At 69.8% G+C, this 20,560-nt stretch overlaps 1 protein-coding gene across 4 annotated transcripts; it reads right to left on the minus strand.

The window, feature by feature from the left end:
* Window positions 1-10: 10 nt before the first annotated feature.
* On the minus strand, window positions 11-17,595 carry TNS2 (tensin 2). Of its 4 annotated transcripts, none has more exons than XM_068921048.1 (27): window positions 17,479-17,595; window positions 13,166-13,277; window positions 13,004-13,041; window positions 10,865-10,903; window positions 10,702-10,740; window positions 10,537-10,586; window positions 9,460-9,631; window positions 9,307-9,357; window positions 9,107-9,229; window positions 8,824-8,888; window positions 7,864-7,947; window positions 7,544-7,656; window positions 6,676-6,736; window positions 6,489-6,564; window positions 6,242-6,371; window positions 6,078-6,143; window positions 5,861-5,977; window positions 4,870-5,739; window positions 3,234-3,788; window positions 3,025-3,153; window positions 2,343-2,435; window positions 2,170-2,247; window positions 1,859-1,936; window positions 1,208-1,376; window positions 483-551; window positions 362-391; window positions 11-238 (listed from the first exon to the last, which is right to left on the minus strand). In XM_068921048.1, the coding sequence occupies exons 1-27, from the start codon at window positions 17,569-17,571 to the stop codon at window positions 97-99; spliced, it is 3,642 nt and encodes a 1,213-aa protein (XP_068777149.1). In that variant the 5' UTR covers window positions 17,572-17,595; the 3' UTR covers window positions 11-96. The 4 variants fall into 4 exon arrangements, with proteins under 4 accessions (XP_068777149.1, XP_068777151.1, XP_068777150.1 ...); XM_068921050.1 differs by lacking the exon at window positions 17,479-17,595 and adding an exon at window positions 15,017-15,122; XM_068921049.1 differs by lacking the exon at window positions 17,479-17,595 and adding an exon at window positions 14,210-14,382.
* Window positions 17,596-20,560: the final 2,965 nt, after the last annotated feature.

The raw sequence follows: 20,560 nt of genomic DNA on the forward strand, positions 1-20,560 counted from the left end.
TCCCCCCCCCCCCCGCCCCCGAGGTGGGAGCCCCCTCGGCGCTGCGGTGGGGTGTCGGGGCTCGGCACCCGGGGTGGGGGGCGCCCCCCAGGCCGCTCACTTGCGGTGGGTGCCCAGCATGACCTTGGTGATGAAGTTGACGATGGCGGAGGCCGGCTGCTCGGGGTCGAGCTCGGCGAAGAGGTGGCAGGCGTTCTCGCAGGGGCCGCCCGGCTTCTTGGCCACGAAGCCGAAGATCCTGGCGGTGGTGGTGGTGGTGGGGAGGGGGGACACACAGATGGCAGCGGGGACCCGGCACCGGGACACCCCCCCACCCACCACCACCAGCACCACCGCTGTTCCCCCCCCCGCCTGTACTTACTTGGAGGTGGTGCCGTCGGCGTTGGCCCACCTGCCGGCGGAGAGATGCGGAGCGTCGTTAGCGGGGCGCTGATTAGCCGCATGCCCCCTGCTCGCGCTGTGCCCCCCCCCCACCATGGTACCTGCGGTCCTGGGGGTCCGTGCTGCAGTAGGTGACGGTGCTGACGGGGTAGTGACGCCGGAAAAAGAGCCTGGGGCGGGGGGGGGGGCACAGGGTGAGCGGGGGGCAGACGGTGCCCCCCGGGGTGATAGGACCTGGGGGGTGGTGCTGGGGTTTGGGGGGGGGCATGGTGGTACCCAGGGATGATGGTACCTGGGGGAGGGGTACCTGGAGGATTATGGTATCCAGGGATGACTGTACCTGGGGGTAGGGGTTGATGCAGGGATTGGGTGGGGAGGGGGGCGTTCGGGGCCCAGAGGATGATGGTACTGGGGGTGGGGCCAGGTTGTGATGCTGTTGGGGGGGGGGTGTTGGAGCCCAAAGGATGATGGTAGGCATGATTGTACCTGGGGGTGGATTGGAGGGGGTTCAGTGCCCAAGGGATGGTGGTACCCCAGGGATGATGGTAGCCAGGGATGATGGTACCCAGGGGGCGATGCTGGAAGTAGGGGGAATGGGGCCTAGAGGACGATGGTAGGCAGGGACGATGGTACCCGTGTGTGTGTGTGGCGGGGTGATGCTGGTGACTGCGGGAGGGTGGTACCCAGCAGGGGTGATGCCTGGGCTGAGGGGTTGGTACCCGAAGGACGGTCCCCAGGGAGCCGGTGCCCGCGGCGGGGTGATGCCTGGGGGGTGGCGGGAGGAGCCGGGCAGGGTTTTGGGGACGGGGGGGGGGATGTCACTCACTTCCGCTGGCTGTCGGTGAGGGTGATGCCCTGCGCGGACACCTTGAAGTGGACGGTACAGGCGGGCGGGCGCGGGCTGGAGGCCAGGACGGTGCCGGTGGCCTTGGCTACAGCCTGGGGCCCCGTCAGCGACTCCGTCTCCACCGAGCTCAGGTACAGCACGCTGCAGGCTGGCACCGGGCGCAGGCTGGCACCGGGGGGTGCGTGTCCCCCCCTCCGGCTGCCCCCAACCCGTGGCACAGGCCCCCTTCACCCCGTGACACCAGGGCTCAGCCCGTCACCCCCACCCCAGTGCCACCATCCTGACACCCATCCCTCAGTACCCCCTGTCCTGATACCCCCGACACTACCGCCCTCCTGATACCCCCCTCCCGGTACCCCTGTCCAGCTATTCCCCCTCCCCGTACCCCCACCTGGTACCCCCCTCCCAGTACCCCTCATCCCAGTACCCCCTGTCCTGATACCCCCCCAGTGCCCCCATCCCAATACCCTCATCCGACTAATCCCATCCCAGTACCCCTCATCCCAGTACCCCCAGTCCTGATCCCCCCCAGTGTTCCCATCCCAGTACCCCTCATTCCAATACCCTCATCCCAGTAATCCCATCCCAGTTCTCCCCCTCCACTCCCAGTACCCCCCCCCCAGCACCCACCGGCTCCCTGGCGCAGCAGGTCAGCGGCCGTGCTCATGTTGGGGGGCACCGGCACCTCCAGGCTCTCCTCCAGCGGGTCTGCGAGGGGGGGGGACAACGAGACAGGCTGGGCCCCCCCCCCCCGCCAGGATGCCTGGGCCCCCCCCAGGTTTGGGGAGGGCATGGTGGGGGGGGGCAGCGAATCCCCCAAAAGGAGGGAGATTTGGGGGGGGTGATGGGATGCATGGGGGTTCCTGTGCCCTGAGCGAAGGGTGCTGGGGGGCCGGGGGGCACCCATGCCGGGGGGGTGGACCCCCCCCCCCAGCACCTACCTTTGCTGGGGATGCGGAGGGCGCAGGGCAGCGAGATGGGGGTGATGGAGTGCTGCAGCACCAGGGCGGGCAGGCTCCCTGCCGAGGAGGTTTATATTTTTTGGGGGGGAGAGCCGTCAGGGGGCACCCCAAAGCCTAGGTGCCCCCCCCAGCCCCCCATGCCCCCCCCTCACCGAAGTGGGGCTCGTCCTGGCACCCCTTGATCTTCACGCCCCGTGGCCCCGTCTCGATGAGGAAGTGTCGAACCAGCTGCTCCTGGGGGTCCCCTGGGGGGGGGGACGAAGGGGACAGAGCTCAGCAGCGACCCCCCCCCCCCAAAAAAAAAACCCCGGACACCTGGGTGCGGGAGGTGTCAGGACCCATGGGGGGGGGTGACCAAGGACTTGAGGGGGGGTTGGGGGGGCTTGGGGAGATGCTGGGGGACACGGGGTGTCCAGGGGGGCACTGGGATGCCCTAGACTGGGGGGGGGTCTGGGGGCATTGTGGGGGGGCTTGGGGACACCCGGGTGTGGGAGGTGTCAGGACCTATAGGGGTGACCAAGGGCTTGGGGGGAGGGTGCCAGGGGGCTCAGGGAGATGCTGGGGGATACGGGGTGCCCGGGGGGGCACTAGGATGCCCTTGGCTTGGGGGGTGGGTCTGGGGACATGGGGGGGCTTGGGGACACCTGGGTGAGGAAGGTGTTGGGACCCATGGGGGTGACCAAGGACTTGGGTTATGGGGGGGGTCAAGGAGATGCTGGGGGACATGGGGCACCCGGGGAGGGTCCGGGGCACCGGGGTACCTGGGGCTTGCAGCAGTGCAAGGCTGGGGAGGGGGGACCAGGGGCACCCAGGGGTGCTGGGGGGGTCCCGTACCCTTGCTGTGGGTGACGCAGTTGGGGGGCGGCGTGGCCACCTTGAGCGCCAGCCCGTAGGCGCCCTGGAAGGAGTTGCTGTCGCGGATGAGGAAGGAGCCCGGCTCCTTGGCCTTGAGCAGGGCGATGGCTGCGGGGAGCCGGACGGCGTGAGCCCGGACGCCTGGGCCCCTCCGGGCAGCAGCACCCACCCCGTCCCCGTCCCCGTACCTTGGTCCCGCGAGAGGCCGGGTTTGTACCAGAACTTGGACGTGTCCTGCACAAACGTGACGGTCCCGGGCGCCTCCGGCTGCGGTTGCTCCGCCAGCTCCCGGCACCCTTGGGTGCTGCCGCCGGTGGGACTCGGCTCGGGGGCGAAGGAGACGTGCTGGGGGGTGGCGGGGGGATCCCAGAGCCCGCCGGGGGCCGGCGGGTGCCGCTTCTCGGGCAGGGGCGGCTGGGCTACGGGCGGCTCGTAGTACGCCGTGGCCAGCGGGAAAGCGGGTGTCGGGGAGCCCGGGGAGGCCCCACCGTCGGGGCACCCTTGGGTGCTCGAGCTGCCGAGCGGAGAGCCGGGACCCCCGGTGGCTCGACCCGGGCTCCTGGTGCCGGTGGGCACGGGGGGCTCGATGGGGCCTCGGGCCGGGCCGGCCCGGCGCGGGGTGGTCGGGGGGTCCGGCGTCTCGGGGCACCCGCCAGCCCCCAGGTCCCATGGGTGCCGGCGCGGCGAGCTGGGGCCTTCGGGGGTCCCGCGCCACGGTCCCCCCTCGCCCGGGCTCCTGCGCTCTGCGGGCACACAGCGAGGGTCAGGGTGCCAGCCGGCCCCCCGCTAGCCCCCCGCCGCCCCCCCCCGCTAGCTGCATCCCCCCCACCCCGTTCGTTAGCCACCCCCAGACTCCCCCCCCCAATGAAGCCCTTTTTGGCCACTAGCCCCTCCTGGACTCCCCACTGCCCTGCTGTGGCCATTAGACCCCCTCCCCATTAGCCCCTCTGTGGCTGCTAGACCCCCTCCCCCCCAGGCCCCCATTAGCCCCTTTATGGCCACTAGCCCCCCCCTCAGACCCCCATTAACCTCTCTGTGGCCACTAGCCCCCCCCCCCATTAGTCCCTCCATGGGCACTAGCCCCCCCCCGACCCTCCCACTAGCCCTCTGTGGCCACTAGCCCCCCCCCCCCAGGCCCCCCATTCGCCCCTCTGTGGGCACTAGCCCCCCCTCCCCCAAACCCTCCCAATAGCCCTTTGTGGCCACTACTCCCCCCCTCCCAAGACCCCCCATTAGCCCCTTTGTGGCCCACCCCAGACCCTCATTAGCCCCTCCGTGGCCACTAAACCCCCCCCAAGACCCCATTAACCCCTTCACGGCCACTAGCCACCCCCTAGCCCCCTGTTAGCCCCTCCGTGGCCACTAAACCCCCCCCCCAAGACCCCATTAACCCCTTCACGGCCACTAGCCACCCCCTAGCCCCCTGTTAGCCCCTCCGTGGCCACTAAACCCCCCCCCCAAGACCCCATTAACCCCTTCACGGCCACTAGCCACCCCCTAGCCCCCTGTTAGCCCCTCCGTGGCCACTAAACCCCCCCCCCCAAGACCCCATTAACCCCTTCACGGCCACTAGCCACCCCCTAGCCCCCTATTAGCCCCTCCGTGGCCACTAACCCCCCCCTCCCAAGAGCCCATTAACCCCTTCACGGCCACTAGCCACCCCCTAGCCCCCTATTAGCCCCCCCGTGGCCACTAAACCCCCCTCCCAAGACCCCATTAACCCCTTCACGGCCACTAGCCACCCCCTAGCCCCCTGTTAGCCCCCTCCATGAGCCCCCCCCCAGCAGCCTTGCGGCCAGCAGCCGCCGGGGGGGGGCCCCTCACCGCCGGGCGCGTGGGGGTCCGGCTGCCCGGGGATGCGGTAGCCGTCGCGGGCTTCCAAAGCGAGAGCCTCGTAGCCCAGCTTGCCGCCGGCGGGCCAGCAGTCGGCGGGGCCGGGCCGGGCGGCCGGCGGCAACCTCGCGCAGCCCGAGGCCGGCGGGCCCGACCGGCCGCAGCGGGGGCAAGCGAAGGCCTCGAAAGGCTCGCCGGGGCCGGCGGCCGGCGGCGGGTGGCTACCGGCGGCCCAAGCTTCGGCCGGCCGCTCCAAGCGCAGCCCGTAGAAAGCGGCGGCGGCGGCGGCGGCGGCCAGCTCCTGCCCGCGTCCCCGGCAGTCCTGGCACGGGCAGAGCGGCGCCAGCTCCTCCAGCACCATCACCTCCCGGTAGCCCGGCGGCTGGTAGCCCGCCGCTTGCCGACCGTAGCCGCACAGGCGGAAACCTTCGGAGAGCGAGCGCTGCGCCCGCCGCTTCTCCCCGGCTCCGGCCTCGCCGCCGGGGCAGCCTTCGCCGCCGGGTCGGCGCCGCCGGCGCGAGCCCTCCTCGGGGCTAGCGGAGCCGGCCGGCCGGTAGCCCGAGCGGCAAGGGCAGCGGCGAGCCGCAGGGTGACACGGGCAGGACGACGGATCCCGGCCCTCCGGCTCCGACTCGTTTACGTCTTCGGGTAACCGCAGACCGAAACCGCCCAGCAAGCGGTCGAGCTCGCGGCGTTCGGCGGCGGTGGGGGGCGTCGGGGGGCCGGCGGCGGTGACGTCGCCGGTGACGTCGCCGGCGGTGACGTCATCGCCGGGTGCCCCCCAAGGGTTGGGCGCCCGCTTCTTCTGCACCCGGGCGTAGGGGCTGCCGTCCAGCGGCCCCCGCGTGTGCGCCGGCAGCTCTGCGGGGCGGGCGCGTTGCAAACCTCGGCCGGCTTGCAATGCATATCCCCCCCCCCATCCCCAACCCGACCCCTAGGGGCCCAGGCGTCCGGGCGCCCCCCCCCCCCCAAACCCCGGTACCTTCCAGGCTGTCCTGGTGACGCGCGTTGAAGCCCTCGTAGGAGTCCCAGCGCACAGCCGGGTCCGAGATGCTGTAGTCGACGGTGACGGCCGGGCTGTTGCGCAGGGTGTCCCAGCCTGCGGATGGGTGCGGGGGGGGGGGGAACCCCCTTGGGTGGTCGGTTTTGGGTGGGGGGGGTCTCCCCCCTTCCCCCCCCACCCCAACCCCCCCCCTCACCTTTGATTTTCTCGGGGCCGGAGGAGAAGACGAACTCCACGCTGGCCTCGAAGGGGAAGCGCTCGTCTGCATTGGGACGGGGGGGACAGGGAGGTGGGGGGGGGGCAGCGAGGAGGGGGGGGCACCCACGGCCCTATGCACCCCCTGCATCCCCCCCCCCAAACCTCGCCAAGCCTCGTCGAGCTCGTCCTTGCCGAACCGCAGCCGGGAGCCGTGGACGGTGCAGGTGTGAAACTGGACGCGGAAAACCACGGCGCGTTCGGGGCCGCGGCGCTGCTTGTGGTAGCATTTCACCTGGGGGGGGGGGGTTGGGGGGGGTGAGCACCCACCTGGGTGCACCATCGTGTGCAACCCCCCCCCCAACAAAAAAAAAAAACCCACCCACTCCCCGCCGCCCCCCCGGCCGCTCACCATCACGTCGCCCTTCAGCAGCAGGGCGGGCTCCAGGGTGATGCAGAGGCTCTGGGTGCTGGTGCCGGAGGTGCTGCTGCAGGTGCAAGGTTTTGGGAGGGGGGGTAAGTTGGGGGGGGGGGTCGCAGTGACTGGTTCACCCCCCCCCCAAAAAAAACCCCGGCTGGGTGCGTGGGGCTGCACTCACTAGACGCCTGACGTGTAGACGAGCTGCATGGACTGGTAGATCTTCAGGAAGGGCTGGTAGCCTGGGGGGGGGGGGGGGGGTCCGGTGTTGGCGTTGCACAAGGGGAGGGGGCCGAATCTGCCCTCTCCACCCCCGGTGTGCACGCAGGCAAGACCCCTCCCGCAGAGCCAGGGCCGTGTGGCCGAGCACCCTCGCACGAGCGTGGTGCTGCATCAGTATCCTTGTGCACAGCCTCGCACGAGCATCCTTGCACAAGTGCATGAGCATCCTTGCACGAGCATATGGCCTTGCACAAGCGTGGTGCTGCACGAGCATCCTTGCACAAGTGGGCAGCCTTGTATGAGCATGGTGCTGCATGAGCATCCTTGCACAAGTGCGTGGCCTCGCACAAGCGTGGTGCTGCATGAGCATCCTTGCACAAGTGCACAAGCCTCCCTGCATGAGTGTGTGGCCTTGCACGAGCGTGGTGCTGCACAACCATCCTTGCACATGTGCACGAGCTCCCATGCATGAGCATGTGGCCTTGCACAAGTGTGGTGCTGCGTGAGCATCCTTGCACAAGTGCACAAGCATCCTTGCAAGACCATATGCCCTCGCACAAGCATGGTGCTGCATGAGCATCCTTGCGCGCAGCCTCGCACAAACATCCTTGCACAAGTGCACGAGCATCCTTGCACAAGCAGGTGGCCTCGCATGAGCGTGGTGCTGCACGAGCATCCCTGAGCACAGCCTCGCACGAGCATCTTTGCACAAGCGGGCGGCCTGGCGCCAGCGTCCCGGCCGCGGAGGCGGGCGAGCCGCCGGGCCCGGCGCGGGGGCGGCCGTGCGAGGCCGTGCGAGGCCGTGCGAGGCCGTGCCGGGCACTCACCGGCGCCGGGCTCGAAGCCGGGCAGGGCGGGCACCAGGACGTGGTGCAGGAACAGGGTGTTGCTGTTCATCTTGATGCTCCCCGAGAGCAGCCCGCTGAAGTAGTCGATGTACCTGGGGGGCAACGGGGGGGGTGCTGAGCACCCTGCACCCAGCACCACCTCAGCACCCATAGCACCCTACCCCCGACCCCAGCACCCTGGCCCAGGCAGGGACACGGGGACCGACCCCTCTGGCTCCCCGCCAGCCCACCCTCTGTTTGCATCCCCTATGGGGGGGGTCCCCCCGGCGGTGCCCCCCGCGGGTGCCCCCGTCACCCACCTCCTCTGCGAGGGCTGCAGGGCCGAGGCCACCTTCTCCTCGCAGAACTTCCTCATGGTCAGGGTGCCCAGGGCCTGGTCGGCGCTGGGGGGGGGCGTCAGGGGGCCCAGCACCTGGCACCGGACCCCCGCCACCCCCCTGCGCCCCCAAACCGGTCCCCCACCCCCCCATGCCTCCTATACCCACCCCATAGCCCCCCAGCCATCCCCCATACCCACCCCATAGCCCCCTCTGAACCCCCACCCATCCCACACCCCCCATACCCACCCCATAGCCCCCCACCCATCCCACACCCCCTGTACCCACCCCATAGCCCCCCACCCATCCCACACCCCCCATACCCACCCCATAGCCCTCTCTGAGCCCCCCACCCATCTCATCCCCCCCGTACCCACCCCATAGCCCCCTCTGAGCCTCCCACTCATCTCACACCCCCGTACCCACCCCATAGCCCCCTCTGAACCCCCACCCATCCCACACCCCCTGTACCCACCCCATAGCCCCCCACCCATCCCACACCCCCCATACCCACCCCATAGCCCCCTCTGAACCCCCACCCATCCCATACCCCCTGTACCCACCCCATAGCCCCCCACCCATCCCACACCCCCCCATACCCACCCCATAGCCCCCTCTGAACCCCCACCCATCCCACACCCCCTGTACCCACCCCATAGCCCTCTCTGAGCCCCCCACCCATCTCATCCCCCCGTACCCACCCCATAGCCCCCTCTGAGCCCCGCACCCATCCCACACCCCCTGTACCCACCCCATAGCCCCCTCTGAGCCCCCCACTCATCCCACACTCCTCTCTGCCCCTATAGCCACCCCATAGCCCCCAGTACTCCCCAGCCACCCATACCCACCTAAACCCCCAGTACCCCCCTAGCCCCCCCATACCCCCTCTGCCCCTGAACCCCCTCCAAGCCCCCCCCCGTACCCCCCTCCAGCCCCCCGTACCTGGCCGAAATCTTGCTGTAGTGCATGTAGGCTGCCACGATGACACCCGTCTTGCCCTTGCCGCCCTGGGGTGGGGTGGGGGGGGGACGGGGGGGTATCAGCCCCCCCCATCCCTCTCCTACCCCCTCTAGATGCCCTCTAGTGCCCCCAGCATCCCCCCTCCCAGCGTCTCCCAGCACCCCTCCCAGTACTCCCAGCACCCTCAGTGCCCCCCCAAACTGCTCAGCCCCCCCCAAGCTGCTCAGCGCCCCCCCCGGCGCCCCCCCCCCCCGCCGGCGCCCACCTTGCAGTGCAGCACGGCGACGTGCTGGGGGTGCGCCCGCAGCCAGCCCTCCACCGCCTTGCAGATGGAGCAGAGCTTGTCCAGCGGCGGCGCGTGCAGGTCCGGCCAGCCGAAATCCTGGACCTGGGTGGGGGGGGTGGGGGGTCAGCACCCCCCCCCGCACCCCCCCCCTCCCCGAAACCCCCCTGCCCACTCCTCACCTTGGGGTTCAGGCGGGTGATGTCGCGGCGCTTCTCGGACAGGTTGAAGAGCTGCAGGGCAGGCGGTCAGGTAGGAGCCGCAGCCCGGCTGGGAGCACCCGGCGTTGGGGGGCCCAGGCGTCCTGGCCCCCCCCCCCCCAAAACCCGGCGCACCGTGTACTTGTCCTGGTGCTTGGAGGTGAGCATGTGGGCCACCTCGCGGAGGTGCGCGCGGTAGCGGCCCTCGTCCAGGGCGCCGGGGAAGAAGACGGAGATGATGCGCTCCGTGATGTAGGTGAGGTCGAAGTCGAACTTGCGCTCCATCACCTGGTCCAGGCTGAAGCTCCTGGGGGGGGGGGGGCACCTTGGGTCACGGCGCCCACCCCAGGGGTCACAGCACCCAGCCCAGGGGCATGGCACCCAGTCTGGGTGCGTTGCAACCGCCCCGAGGGGCTTTGCAGCCATTCTGGGGCCTGAGCACCCAATCTGGGACCGCAGCACCCAGCCCAGGGCATTGCACCCACTCTGGGACCTGAGCACCCACTCTGGGACCACAGCACCCACCCCAGGGCATGACATCCAATCTGGGACCACAGCACCCATCCCAGGGCATTGCACCCACTCTGGGACCACAGCACCCACCCTGGGACCACAGCACCCGCCCCAGGGCATGGCATCCAATCTGGGACCGTAGCACCCACCCCAGGGCATTGCACCCACTCTGGGGCTGTAGCACCCACTCTGGGACCGCAGCATCCACCCCAGGGCATGACATCCAATCTGGGACCACAGCACCCACCCTGGGGCTGTAGCACCCAGCCCAAGCACATTGCAATCACCCAAAGGGGCATTGCACCCACTCTGGGGCCTGAGCACCCACCCTGGGACCAGAGCACCCACCCCAAGGGGCTTTGCACCCACTCCGGGACCTGAGCACCCACTCTGGGACCTCAGCACCCACCCTGGGGCTGTAGCACCCAGCCCAAGCACATTGTAACCACCCCAAGGGGCTTTGCACCCACCCTGGGGCCTGAGCACCCACCCTGAGACCAGAGCACCCACCCTGGGGCTGTAGCACCCACCCTGGGCACATTACAACCACCCCAAGGGGCATTGCACCCACCCTGGGACCAGAGCACCCACCCCAGGGGCCGCAGCACCCACTGGAGCATCCCTCGCACCCAGTATGGCCTGTTCCCCCCCCCAGGACCCCATAACCCCCAGGGTCCCCCCACCCCGGTGCCACCCTACCTGGGCAGGGTGCTGCGCTGCCTGGTGGAGTTGAGGGACTTGGTGGAGCCCTGGGGGGCAGACGGGGGGGTTATCGGCAGGGATCCCAGCCCCAGGGGGGGGGGCCCGTGTCCCCGTCCCTAAGGGTGGGGGGGACACGGGACGGGTGGCTTGGGGGGCACCCACCAGGTTCTCGCTGCGTCGCACGGGGGCCGTGTTCCTCCTCTGGGGGGAGAAAGGGCTGTGGGGGGGGGGAGCGGGCGGCCCCGGCCCCCGCCGTGGGGGGGGACGTCCCCACCCCGAGGGGACCCCCGCGAGGGGCACCCGACCCCCCCCCCCCAGCACTTACCAGCTCAGGGGGGGGCAGCGCTTGGCACGGCAACGCCACCTGCACGGAGTGGGGGGGGGGGTCACCCCATAGCGGGACCCCAGCCCCATAGCGGGACCCCCCAGCACCACAGTGGGACCCCGAAGCAGGACCCCATAGTGGGACCCCAGCCCTATAGTGGGACCCCAGCCCCATAGCGGGACCCATTAGAGGGACCCCAGCCCCATAGCAAGACCCCAGCCCTATAGCAGGACCCCAGCCCCATGGTGGGACCCTACAGTGGGACCCCAGCCCCACAGTGAGACCCCAGCCCCACAGTGGGACCCCAAAGCAGGCCCCCAGCCCTATAGCAGGACCTCAGCCCCATAGTGGGACCCCAAAGTAGGACCCCATAGTAGGACCCCAGCCCCATAGTGAGACCCCAGCACCACAGCAGGACACTAGCCCCATGGTGGGATCCTATGGTGGGACCCCAGCCCCACGGTGGGAGACCAGAGCAGGTCCCCAGCCCCATAGCGAGACCCCAGCTCCACAGTGGGATCCCACAGCAGGTCCCCAGCCCCATAGCAAGACCCCAGCTCCACAGCAGGACCCCAGAGCAGGTCCCCAGCCCCATAGCAAGGCCTCAGCCCCACAGCGGGACCCCACAGCAGGTCCCCAGCCCCATAGCGAGACCCCAGCCCCACAGCGGGACCCCACAGCAGGCCCTCAGCCCCATAGTGAGACCCCAGCTCCACAGCAGGACCCCACAGCAGGCCCCCAGCCCCATAGCGAGACCCCAGCCCCAGAGAGGGACCGTAGCCTCACAGTGGGACCCCAGCCCCAGAGAGGGACCCCCAGCCCCACAACAGGACCCCAGAGCATGACCCCAGCCCCATAGCAAGACTCTAGCCCCAGAGAGGGACCCCAGTGCAGGCCCCCAGCCCCAAAGAGGGACCCCAGCCCCAGAGAGGGACCCCAGAGCTGGCCCCCATCCCCACAACAGGACCCCAGAGCAGGCCCCCAACCCCATAGCGAGACCCCAGCCCCACAGCAGGACCCCAGAGCAGGCCCCCAACCCCATAGCGAGACCCCAGCCCCAGAGCAGGACCCCAGTGCAGGCCCCCAGCCCCATAGCGAGACCCCAGCCCCAGAGAGGGCCCCCAGAGCAGGCCCCCCCCCAGCCCCACAGCAGTCCCCCAGCCCCAAAGAGAGCCCCCCCAGCCCCATACCCAGAGCAAGAGGCAGGAGCGGGACCCCGGCCCCACGGCAGAGCCCAGCCCCCTGGCGCGGAGCAGGACCCCCCGGCAGGACCCCGCCGCCGCCGCTGCCGCCCGGCCGGGCGCACAGACGGGCTCTGTCCCCGCGGGCCGCCCCGGGGGTGTTGTTGTTGGCGCGGGCGCCGGGGCCGGGCCCGGACAGAGGCACCGATTGACGGGAGCCGGGACGAGGCCGGGGGGGGGGGGGGGGACAGGGCTAAATATAGCGGGGGGCCGGGCGGGTGGCACAGGGCGCCTTTCACCCGCGCCTGCCTCAGTTTCCCCTGCTGGCAACCCCCCCCCCCCGGCAGCCAGGCAGTGGGGAAACTGAGGCACGGAGGTGGGGCAGCTCTTTGGGGGAGCCCAGGCGTCCGGCAATGCCCCCCCTGCCCTTGCCTGCTGGAGGGGACAGAAGTGTCACCCCCCCCCCACCAAAAGCAGGGGGGGGGGCAGGGGACACTCCTCCATCCCAGGACCTTCGCACTCCCTCGCTCCTGCCCTGCCTGGGCGGACACTGACCCCCGTGTCGTCCCCCCCCCCCCCCAATGTCCGTCCATCCGTCGTCCCCCCCCCGGCGGTTTGTCCAGCTGCAGCCGCTGGCCGGCGGCCAAGGCAAACGTTGCACAAGCGCCGCGGGACCGGGGAGAGGGGGAGCCGCGTGTGTCCCCCCACGCCGGGGGGCTCGCGACCAGCTTGGTGGGGGGGGAGACACACAAGTGGGGGGGAGTCGAGTGCCCCCTCCCCATGCACAACCCTGCTGTTGCGAGCTTCCCCGGGACGGTGCCTCTCGCTCACCCCCTCCCCAACCAGTGTGGGACCCGGAGGGGACAGCGAGGGGACACGGTCACCCCCTGGGCTACCAAACTCCCTCCTGGGGCAACCAAGACCGCCCCCCCCCAAAGCCGGCCGCAAGCCCCCCTACCTTGGCCTCGCATCTCTTGTGGCTGGCGATCTTGCACACTGCAAGGGAGGGGGGGACAAAAGGGGTGTCACGGCGTCCCCTCCCAGTGCAAAGCAGTCCCGCCGCTGCCAGTCACCCCCTCCCCAGGGACCCCCGCCCGGGGCCGCGCGGGGACGGCGTCACCTCTGCAGACCAAGCCCTGGGCCTCGATGGCCTCCTTGCAAGCGGCGCACGGCGCCTTCTTCTTCTTGAACACCTTCTCCTTGAAGCTGTGCGGCTCCGGCGCCTTCCCGGGCTGCGGAGACGGGCGGCCATGGGCACGGGGCACCCGCGGGCGTGCGTGGCATCCGCGGGCACCCGGAGCCACCAGGGCACGGGCCCCCACGGCGGAGCCCACCCGCCTCCGCCCGGGCGTTGCACGCGGCGGAGGGAAACTGAGGCAGGCGATGGGTCGGCCATGCCTGGGGCAGACGGGGCGGCGGGGGGGGGGGGTGTTATAAATAGTCGTCGCCGCGACATGCGTGTTGTCCCCTGGGTCCCGGGGCCTGGCCCGGCCCGGCCCTGTCCCCTGTCCAGGACACCGTGTCCCGCTGCAGGAAGCGAGGCCGGGGCAGGCCTGGGGGGGGGGCTGGGTCCAGCCCAGGAAACGGGGCCCCAGGGGCATGAGCTGCCCCCCCACCCTCCCCGCCACCGCCCCCGGCCTTGGCCCCGCTGGGTTCCCACGGCCCGGCCCGGCCTGGGAAAGGGGCCTATGGGAAAAGGGGGAGCGTGGGAAAATGGCTGGGGAAAGAGAGGGGGGACTCACACCCACACACAATACGATGAACCCCCCCCCCCAAGCAACCCCTTCCCCACACACTCTTAACCCCCCCCCCAGCAGCTGGGGGATCCCCCGGCATAGAACGGAGCGGGTTGAGACCCAGCCAACTCGTGTCGCTTGTGGCGGCAGCTGGGAGAGGGCGCCCCCTGGCTGGCCCCCCCAGATTCCTCCCCCCCCCCCCGCAAAGAGGCCGGTGGGAGCTCCCCACCCCAGGCGGGCAACACCGGAGGGGAGGGGAACCCCGGGGGAACCCCCCCCCCCGCCCCGCCGCCCCAGGCGGCCCTACGTCACCGCCCCGCGGGGATCCCCCGCCCCACGGGGCCCTACGTCACGGGGCGCGAGCGCGCGCGCGGGCCCCCCCCCCCCGCCGCCGCCCCCCCCGGGGGGGATCCCCCCCGGTGCCGTACCGTGCCGCTGCCGGTGCCGTCGGGGCGGCCGAGCGCCCGCAGCAGCGTCCCCACCGCGCCCCGGGGCTTCATGGCCACCGGACCGGGGCCGGGACCGGGATCGGGAGCGGGATCGGGAGCGGGAGCGGGATCGGGATCGGGATCGGGAGCGGGAGCGGGAGCGGGATCGGGAGCGGGAGCGGGATCGGGAGCGGGATCGGGAGCGGGACCGGGAGCGGGAGCGGGATCGGGATCGGGAGCGGGAGCGGGAGCGGGAGCGGGATCGGGATCGGGATCGGGAGCGGGAGCGGGATCGGGATCGGGAGCGGGATCGGGAGCGGGAGCGGGAGCGGGAGCGGGATCGGGATCGGGAGCGGGATCGGGAGCGGGAGCGGGAGCGGGAGCGGGAGCGGAGCGCGGCGGCACCCGGGCGGGCGGGCCGACCCCGGGGGCGGGCGGCCGGGCCAGCCCCGGTTTCCGCACACACAATAGCCGCTTCCCGTGCGCCGAGGCCGCGGTGGGGGCCGCCACGGCGGGGGGGGGGGGGGGGGTGAGGCCGCGCCGCCCCGCTCCGCTCGGCGGCCGGCTGAGGCCGCGCGCTGTCGTGACACTGATGGCGCCGCTGCCTCCGTTTCGCCGCCGGCCGCCCAGGGAGCCTTCGCTCCCCCCCTCCCCCGCCCCCACCTCCGCCCGTGCCTCAGTTTCCCCACCCATCCCCATCACTCCCCAGGCTCGGAATCCCCCCCCCCACCAAAAACACCCGTGGGAGCCGGGGGCAGCGGTGGGGCTGAGGGACCCAGGCGTCTGGCCTGGAGCCCCCGCTCATACCTTCATGGCAGCGGGACCCCCCGGTGCGGCCCGGCGGGCCGGGCGCCGAGCGGCGAGGCTGCCGCTGCTTCCTCCTCCTCCTCCTCCTTCCCCCCTTCTCCCTCCTTCCCTCCCTCCCTCCTTCCCTCCCTCCCGCTCCCGGCCCCTCCTGCCGCCGCCCCGGGGGTCACCGGCGGCCCGTTAACCCCTGCGGCCCCAGGCAGGACGGGGTTAACGGAGGGGGGGCACGGACGGGGGCGAGGGGCTGCCGCCAGCGAGGGGGACGGGGTCCCCCAGCCTGCGCCATCCAGCCTGGGCTCTATAAGTGCCATACGGCACCCTACGGCCCTGCGCCATCCAACCTGGGCTCTATAGGTGCCATATGGCACCCTACGGCCCTGCGCCATCCAGCCTGGGCTCTATAGGTGCCATATGGCACCCTACGGCCCTGCGCCATCCAACCTGGGCTCTATAGGTGCCATATGGCACCCTACAGCCCTGAGTCATCCAGCCTGGGCTCTATAGGTGCCATAGGGCTCCCTACGGCCCTGAGTCATCCAGCTTGGGCTCTATAGGTGCCATAGGGCTCCCTACAGCCCTGCACCATCCAGCCTGGGCTCTATAGGCACCATATAGCTCCCTAGGGCCCTGGGCCATATAGCACAGTGACAGACCCACATTGGCCTGTACAGCCCTGTTTCTCACCCACTTGGCCCAGTAAGCACCCGCTCCCGGCTGGCCGTACGGCGCCGGCCCTATAGCTCCGCCGTCCCTGGCAGCCTGCGCCCGGGCCGGGGCCGGGCAGTGCCGCCCGGAGCTGTGACCCTCCTGTTCCCCCGCCAAGTGCCCGTCAAAGCTGGCAGCGGACCCCGTGGAACCAGCGGGCTGAGTTTGCTGGGGCTCAGCCCGGCGCGCGGGTGGCGGGAGGACGGGCCCCGCGCCGGGGTGTCCCGGCGGGAAGAGGCTCTGCGGGGGGACGAGCCGCATGTGCGGGGACGCCTGGACTCTAGGAAGGAGGCGGCTGGGGAAGGGCTTCCCGTAAGGGCCGGCGGGCGGGCAGGCGGCGTGAAGGGGACGGTGACTGCTGGGTTCCGGTGGCCGCAGGGGAAGGGCCCGGAGCCAGGCGCAGCCGCGGCTAGGTGCCCTGCGGGGCGGCCCTGGGGGAGAGGAGGGCCAGGTGCGGAGCCCATCCCCCTGGCGTCCCGCCTCGGGGTGGCAGGGGGTGATGGGTGGGCTGAGACTCCTGGTGGGGGCAGCTGGGACCCTGGGGCTGCCCTGCAGAGTCCTCGCCCCAGGGAGGGATGGAGGGATGGGGTGCGGGATGGGGTACGGGGTCGAGGGATGGGGTACAGGACGGAGGGATGGAGTGGAGGGATGGGGTTTAGGATGCGGGGAGAGGGAATGGGATGGAGGGATGGGGTTTGGGATGCGGGGAGAGGGTATGGGATGGAGGGATGGGGTTTGGGATGCGGGGAGAGGGAATGGGATGGAGGGATGGGGTTTGGGATGTGGGGAGAGGGAATGGGATGGAGGGATGGGGTTTGGGATGCGGGGAGAGGGTATGGGATGGAGGGATGGAGTAGAGGCATGAGGTTTAGGATGTAGGGAGAGGGTATGAGATGGAGGGGTGGGGTTAGGGATAGAAGGATGGGATGGATGGAAGGTTTGGGATGGAAGGATGGGGAATGGGATGAAGGGAGATGGTTAGGGATGGAGGAAGAGGACATGGGATGGAGGGATAGGGTGGAGGGATGGGGTTTGGGATGCAGGGACAGGGTATGAGGGAGGGATGGGGTTGGGGGTGGAAGGATGGGTTTGGGATGGACAGTTGGGGTATGGGATGGAGGAACAGGATATGGGACGGAGGGCTGGGGTGGAGGGATGGGGTTTAGGATGCAGGGACAGGGTGTGGGACGGAGGCCCTGGGTTTGGGACGCAGGGCTGCGATAGCTGCACCCGCTCTCAGCTTTCCTGGGGGAATTTCCCCTTTCCCCACCATGTCCTGGGGAGGAGGTGGCCCTGGGCATGGGGCCGGGGGCTGCGGAGCTGCCCGGCACCCCCTCGCCAGGCAGCGCGAGCAGACAGAGCCGGGGAAACCGAGGCACGGAGCAGGGAAGCGAGGAGGGAGGAAGCGGGAGGACCCAGGCGTCCGGGCCTCGGCCCAGCTGCGCAGCAGCCAGCCTCGCTCCCGGCCGGCTCTTCCTGGTTCCGGCTCTCGCCGTGAGATCGGCCTTGCCGAAATCACAGCTGGGAGGTGGAGGGGGGGGGGAAGAGCTCGGCTCTTCCCCCTCCCCTCACCTCCACTGACATCCCTCCTCCGGCTGGCGGCAGGAGGGCGACCATCCCCCTGGCCTCAGGGCTGCAGCCAGCCGAACCAGGGTGGCCCGGCTCTCCGGGCCTCGTCTGCCACCCGGGGCTGCGGCTGGGGCACCCCCCCCCGCCCCGGCACCCTCGGGTCCTCCTCGCCCCGCGGGGTAACACACCTTGGGCGGCCGTCGCGTCCCCGCGCCCTGGCGCCCGGCGGGCAGAGCGCAGCAGGGCCGTGCCCAGCACCGGGCGCCTCCTCCCCGGCCCATGGGTTCCTCCCGCCGCCGCCGCCACCGCCGCCGCCGCCTCCTGCAGTTTATTATTTTTTCCCCTTCTTTTCCCTCCTTCCGAGCGCTTTTTTTTTTTTTTTTTTGCCTCCTTCTTCTCGAGGATCTTGGAAACCGCGGTAAAAACTCCACCTCCTCCGGCGGCCTCCTCCTCCTCTTCTTCCTCTGCCAGGGCACCCGGAGCGGTGCCAGCCCCGCGGTCCCCGGGGCGCAGGTGTTGGGGCCGGCAGGGGCCGCACCGCGGAGGGGGGCAGAGCCCGGGCCAACGGAGCCCGGGATTTCGGAGAGGGAGGAAGCCCGAGCGGGGATAATCGGAAACACTTTTCGGCTCGGCCGTGCTTCCGCGGCGGGAGATGCCCTGCCGGCGCCGCGGGGGGCTGCTTGCTTGCGGGTGGCCGAGTAAGGGCATCCCGGTCCCCGTCCCCTGGCTCAGGTGGCTCCTGGGTGTCCCCCCCCCACCCCGCTGCGATGGGCACCTTGACCGAAGACATCCCCAAAACGAGGATGCTGGAGGATGCACCAGGCAGGATGGGGGTTTCCCCTTCGTCGGGGGGCTAGCGACAGCCTGAGATGCAGGGATGCTCCCCGGCACCCTGACGTCCTCGAGCATCTCCGAGCAGCTGGCAAAGCCCAAGGAGGTGGCCAGCGGGACGGAGACGCGGGGCGGACGGTTTGCCAGCAAACCCCTCTCCTGGGCGGCTCGGAGCAGCGTCGTCGCCTCCCGGCGTGCCGCGGCCCGAGTTTCCTACCTGGAGAGAACCTGCTCCAGGTTTCCAACCGCGAGCTGCTTCGGCCGAGGAGCCGGTGCCTGGGCACTCGCGTGACCCCAAACCTCTCAGGGGCACCCGACGCCAACCAAAAAGGCCTTTAGAGATGCACACACCTCTCTCGCCCCGCGCCTGGGAAAAGCTGCTTCTCTGCAGCTCTGCCACCGCCAGCCCGTTCGCCCTCTCGTCCCTGCGCCTCTTTGCACCCCGGCCTCGGTTAGACTTGGCCCTCCGGGTCTGTCTTTCCAGCCTAGCTGGAAAGCCAGGGAGATGGGGAGGGGGGGAAGCAGGCAGCTCCCTGCCTGCTTCGGCACCCTCCTCCTCCTCCTCGGTGGCTCTTGCACTCATCAAACCCTCAACCCAAAGGCTGTTCACCTCTCCTGCTCCTCAAAGCCTCCTTGGAGCGGAGCCCGGAGCTCTGCTCCGCTACGGCCACCGGGCAAAACTTCCCCCGTGGCCGGAAAGCTCAGGGCCGGGAGAGGCAGCGGGTGCACCCCGTCCCGGCCCCAAAAGCCCGCGCCGGCGCTCCCCCCACCTCCGCTACCTTGCTAGCCGGGACGAGTTACCCCATGAAGAGAGAGCCCTGTTCGGGGCCCTCCCGCCCCCGGCCAGCCCGACGGCAAACGGGGCAGGCTGGAATGAGACTTGGCCCCAACATCACAGCAGCCGTCCAAGCCCCAGGAGCGAACACAGAGCCTCGATTGTACACGCCGCGAAGGCCCAGATAGTGTTGGTTTCTTCTGCAAAAACACGATCTGAAATCGGGCCCAAGGTGTGTGTGTTTTTTTGGTTTTTTTTTTTTTTTTTTTTAAAGAAACAGAGCCCACAAGGCGGGCCGTGTTCTCCTGCAAGGGCAGCAGCGCAAGGAGGGAGGCAGCGGCCCCAGGGACGGTTTCCAGCCCGGGGAGCACACAGAGAGCCCGGCTGGGGTAGGTCCTGCACCGACACCAGCTCCGGCTGCAGTTTTGCGCTCTGAGCAAGAAAGAGCAAGAAAGCGCGACTGCTGGAGTAGCTGGAGCCACCTCCATCTTCCCAGGCTTATCATCTCCAGCTTATAGATAGGAAGCCCAGACAGAGGCCGGATACAGGTACTTAATCCCATCAAGTTTTTGAGCAGGGAGCCAGGAATGAGATCAGCTGCTGGGATCGCGGCTCAGCCAAGCGGAGGCGGAGAGGTTTGCACAAGGGGGTAGGAGCTGATGCGGGGCCCGGCGCAAGCAGCCTCGAGATAAACAGCCGCAGGGCGAAGGCGCAGACAGGAGCCCGGCAGAGGCCCCCAAGCCTGGGCCTGTCCCGGCAGCACCCAGAAGGACCTTTCAGAGCACGATTAGCGCACGGAAACGCAAACAAGCGGCGGGAGCCTGCACGGGGGAGGCTCCGCGGTCGCGCCGCAGGAACTGCCGCGAGCGACTCCCTCCCGCGCTAGACACTGAGCGGCTTTATATAGTTGCAGCCAGCACAGTCAGGAACCAGCTAAACCGCAGGTTTAAACGGAGCACCCTTCGTAAATAGGATCGCATCAAATAGCTCATTTCCCTCTGCTCCCTGCGAGCGCCGACCACACTAGCAGGGTTAATTAAGCATTCGCTTAAAAGCAGGCCCGTTAACCAGGCGAGACAAGTCTCCCCGCGCACTAGAGCCCCTGGGTGCTCTGCACCCAAGCGCTGGCTTAGCACGGCCACTCCAGAGCTCAAAGTCCCAACCGGTCATAGGGACGTTGTGGAGCTCACAAGGAGACGGGGCGGTTTGGGCTCAGCGTGGGAACGTATCAGCGGAGAGAGGAGGAGACAGCAGCGAGAGGCAGCAGCTGACTGGGAGACAAGTCAACCCGCTCAGGGCTGGCGGAGAGGAGCAGATGCAGGCGCCCGGGAGGGGAGAGGACCAGTGACGCCTGTGATCTTCGCCCAGCCCAGGAGGAGCAGAAGAAACACCACGGTCTACAGGGGTATTTCTGGCAGGAGCAAGCACAGACCAGAAACGCGCCCAGAGGAGCTGCTAACGAATCTCACCGGTCTGCAGGGAGCTGCTTGCTGAAGGATGACGGGCTCGGTGCCACGGAGAGGAGATCAGAGCTGGCATTTGGGGCTCTCTGCACAGAGCATCTTACACAGTGGCTGCTGGGTTCCTCCTCCGCTTCTCTCCTGCCTGCTGCCAGAAGGCTTTGGGGATGTTTTGGATCAACATCCCTTTTGGGAGGCAGGAGG

Source organism: Struthio camelus, chromosome 28 (genome assembly GCF_040807025.1).
Source record: "Struthio camelus isolate bStrCam1 chromosome 28, bStrCam1.hap1, whole genome shotgun sequence".
Classification (NCBI taxonomy): Eukaryota; Metazoa; Chordata; class Aves; order Struthioniformes; family Struthionidae; genus Struthio; species Struthio camelus.

Excerpts from the sequence above, each read along its gene's own strand:
- TNS2 (XM_068921048.1), bottom strand. The coding sequence starts at position 17,571 with ATGGGCCGGGGAGGAGGCGCCCGGTGCTGGGCACGGCCCTGCTGCGCT. Across the intron at positions 6,144-6,241 it reads GCTCGACGAGGCTTGGCGAG|ACGAGCGCTTCCCCTTCGAG; the intron begins GTTTGGGGGGGG and ends GTCCCAATGCAG. Across the intron at positions 392-482 it reads ACGGACCCCCAGGACCGCAG|GTGGGCCAACGCCGACGGCA; the intron begins GTACCATGGTGG and ends CTCCGCCGGCAG.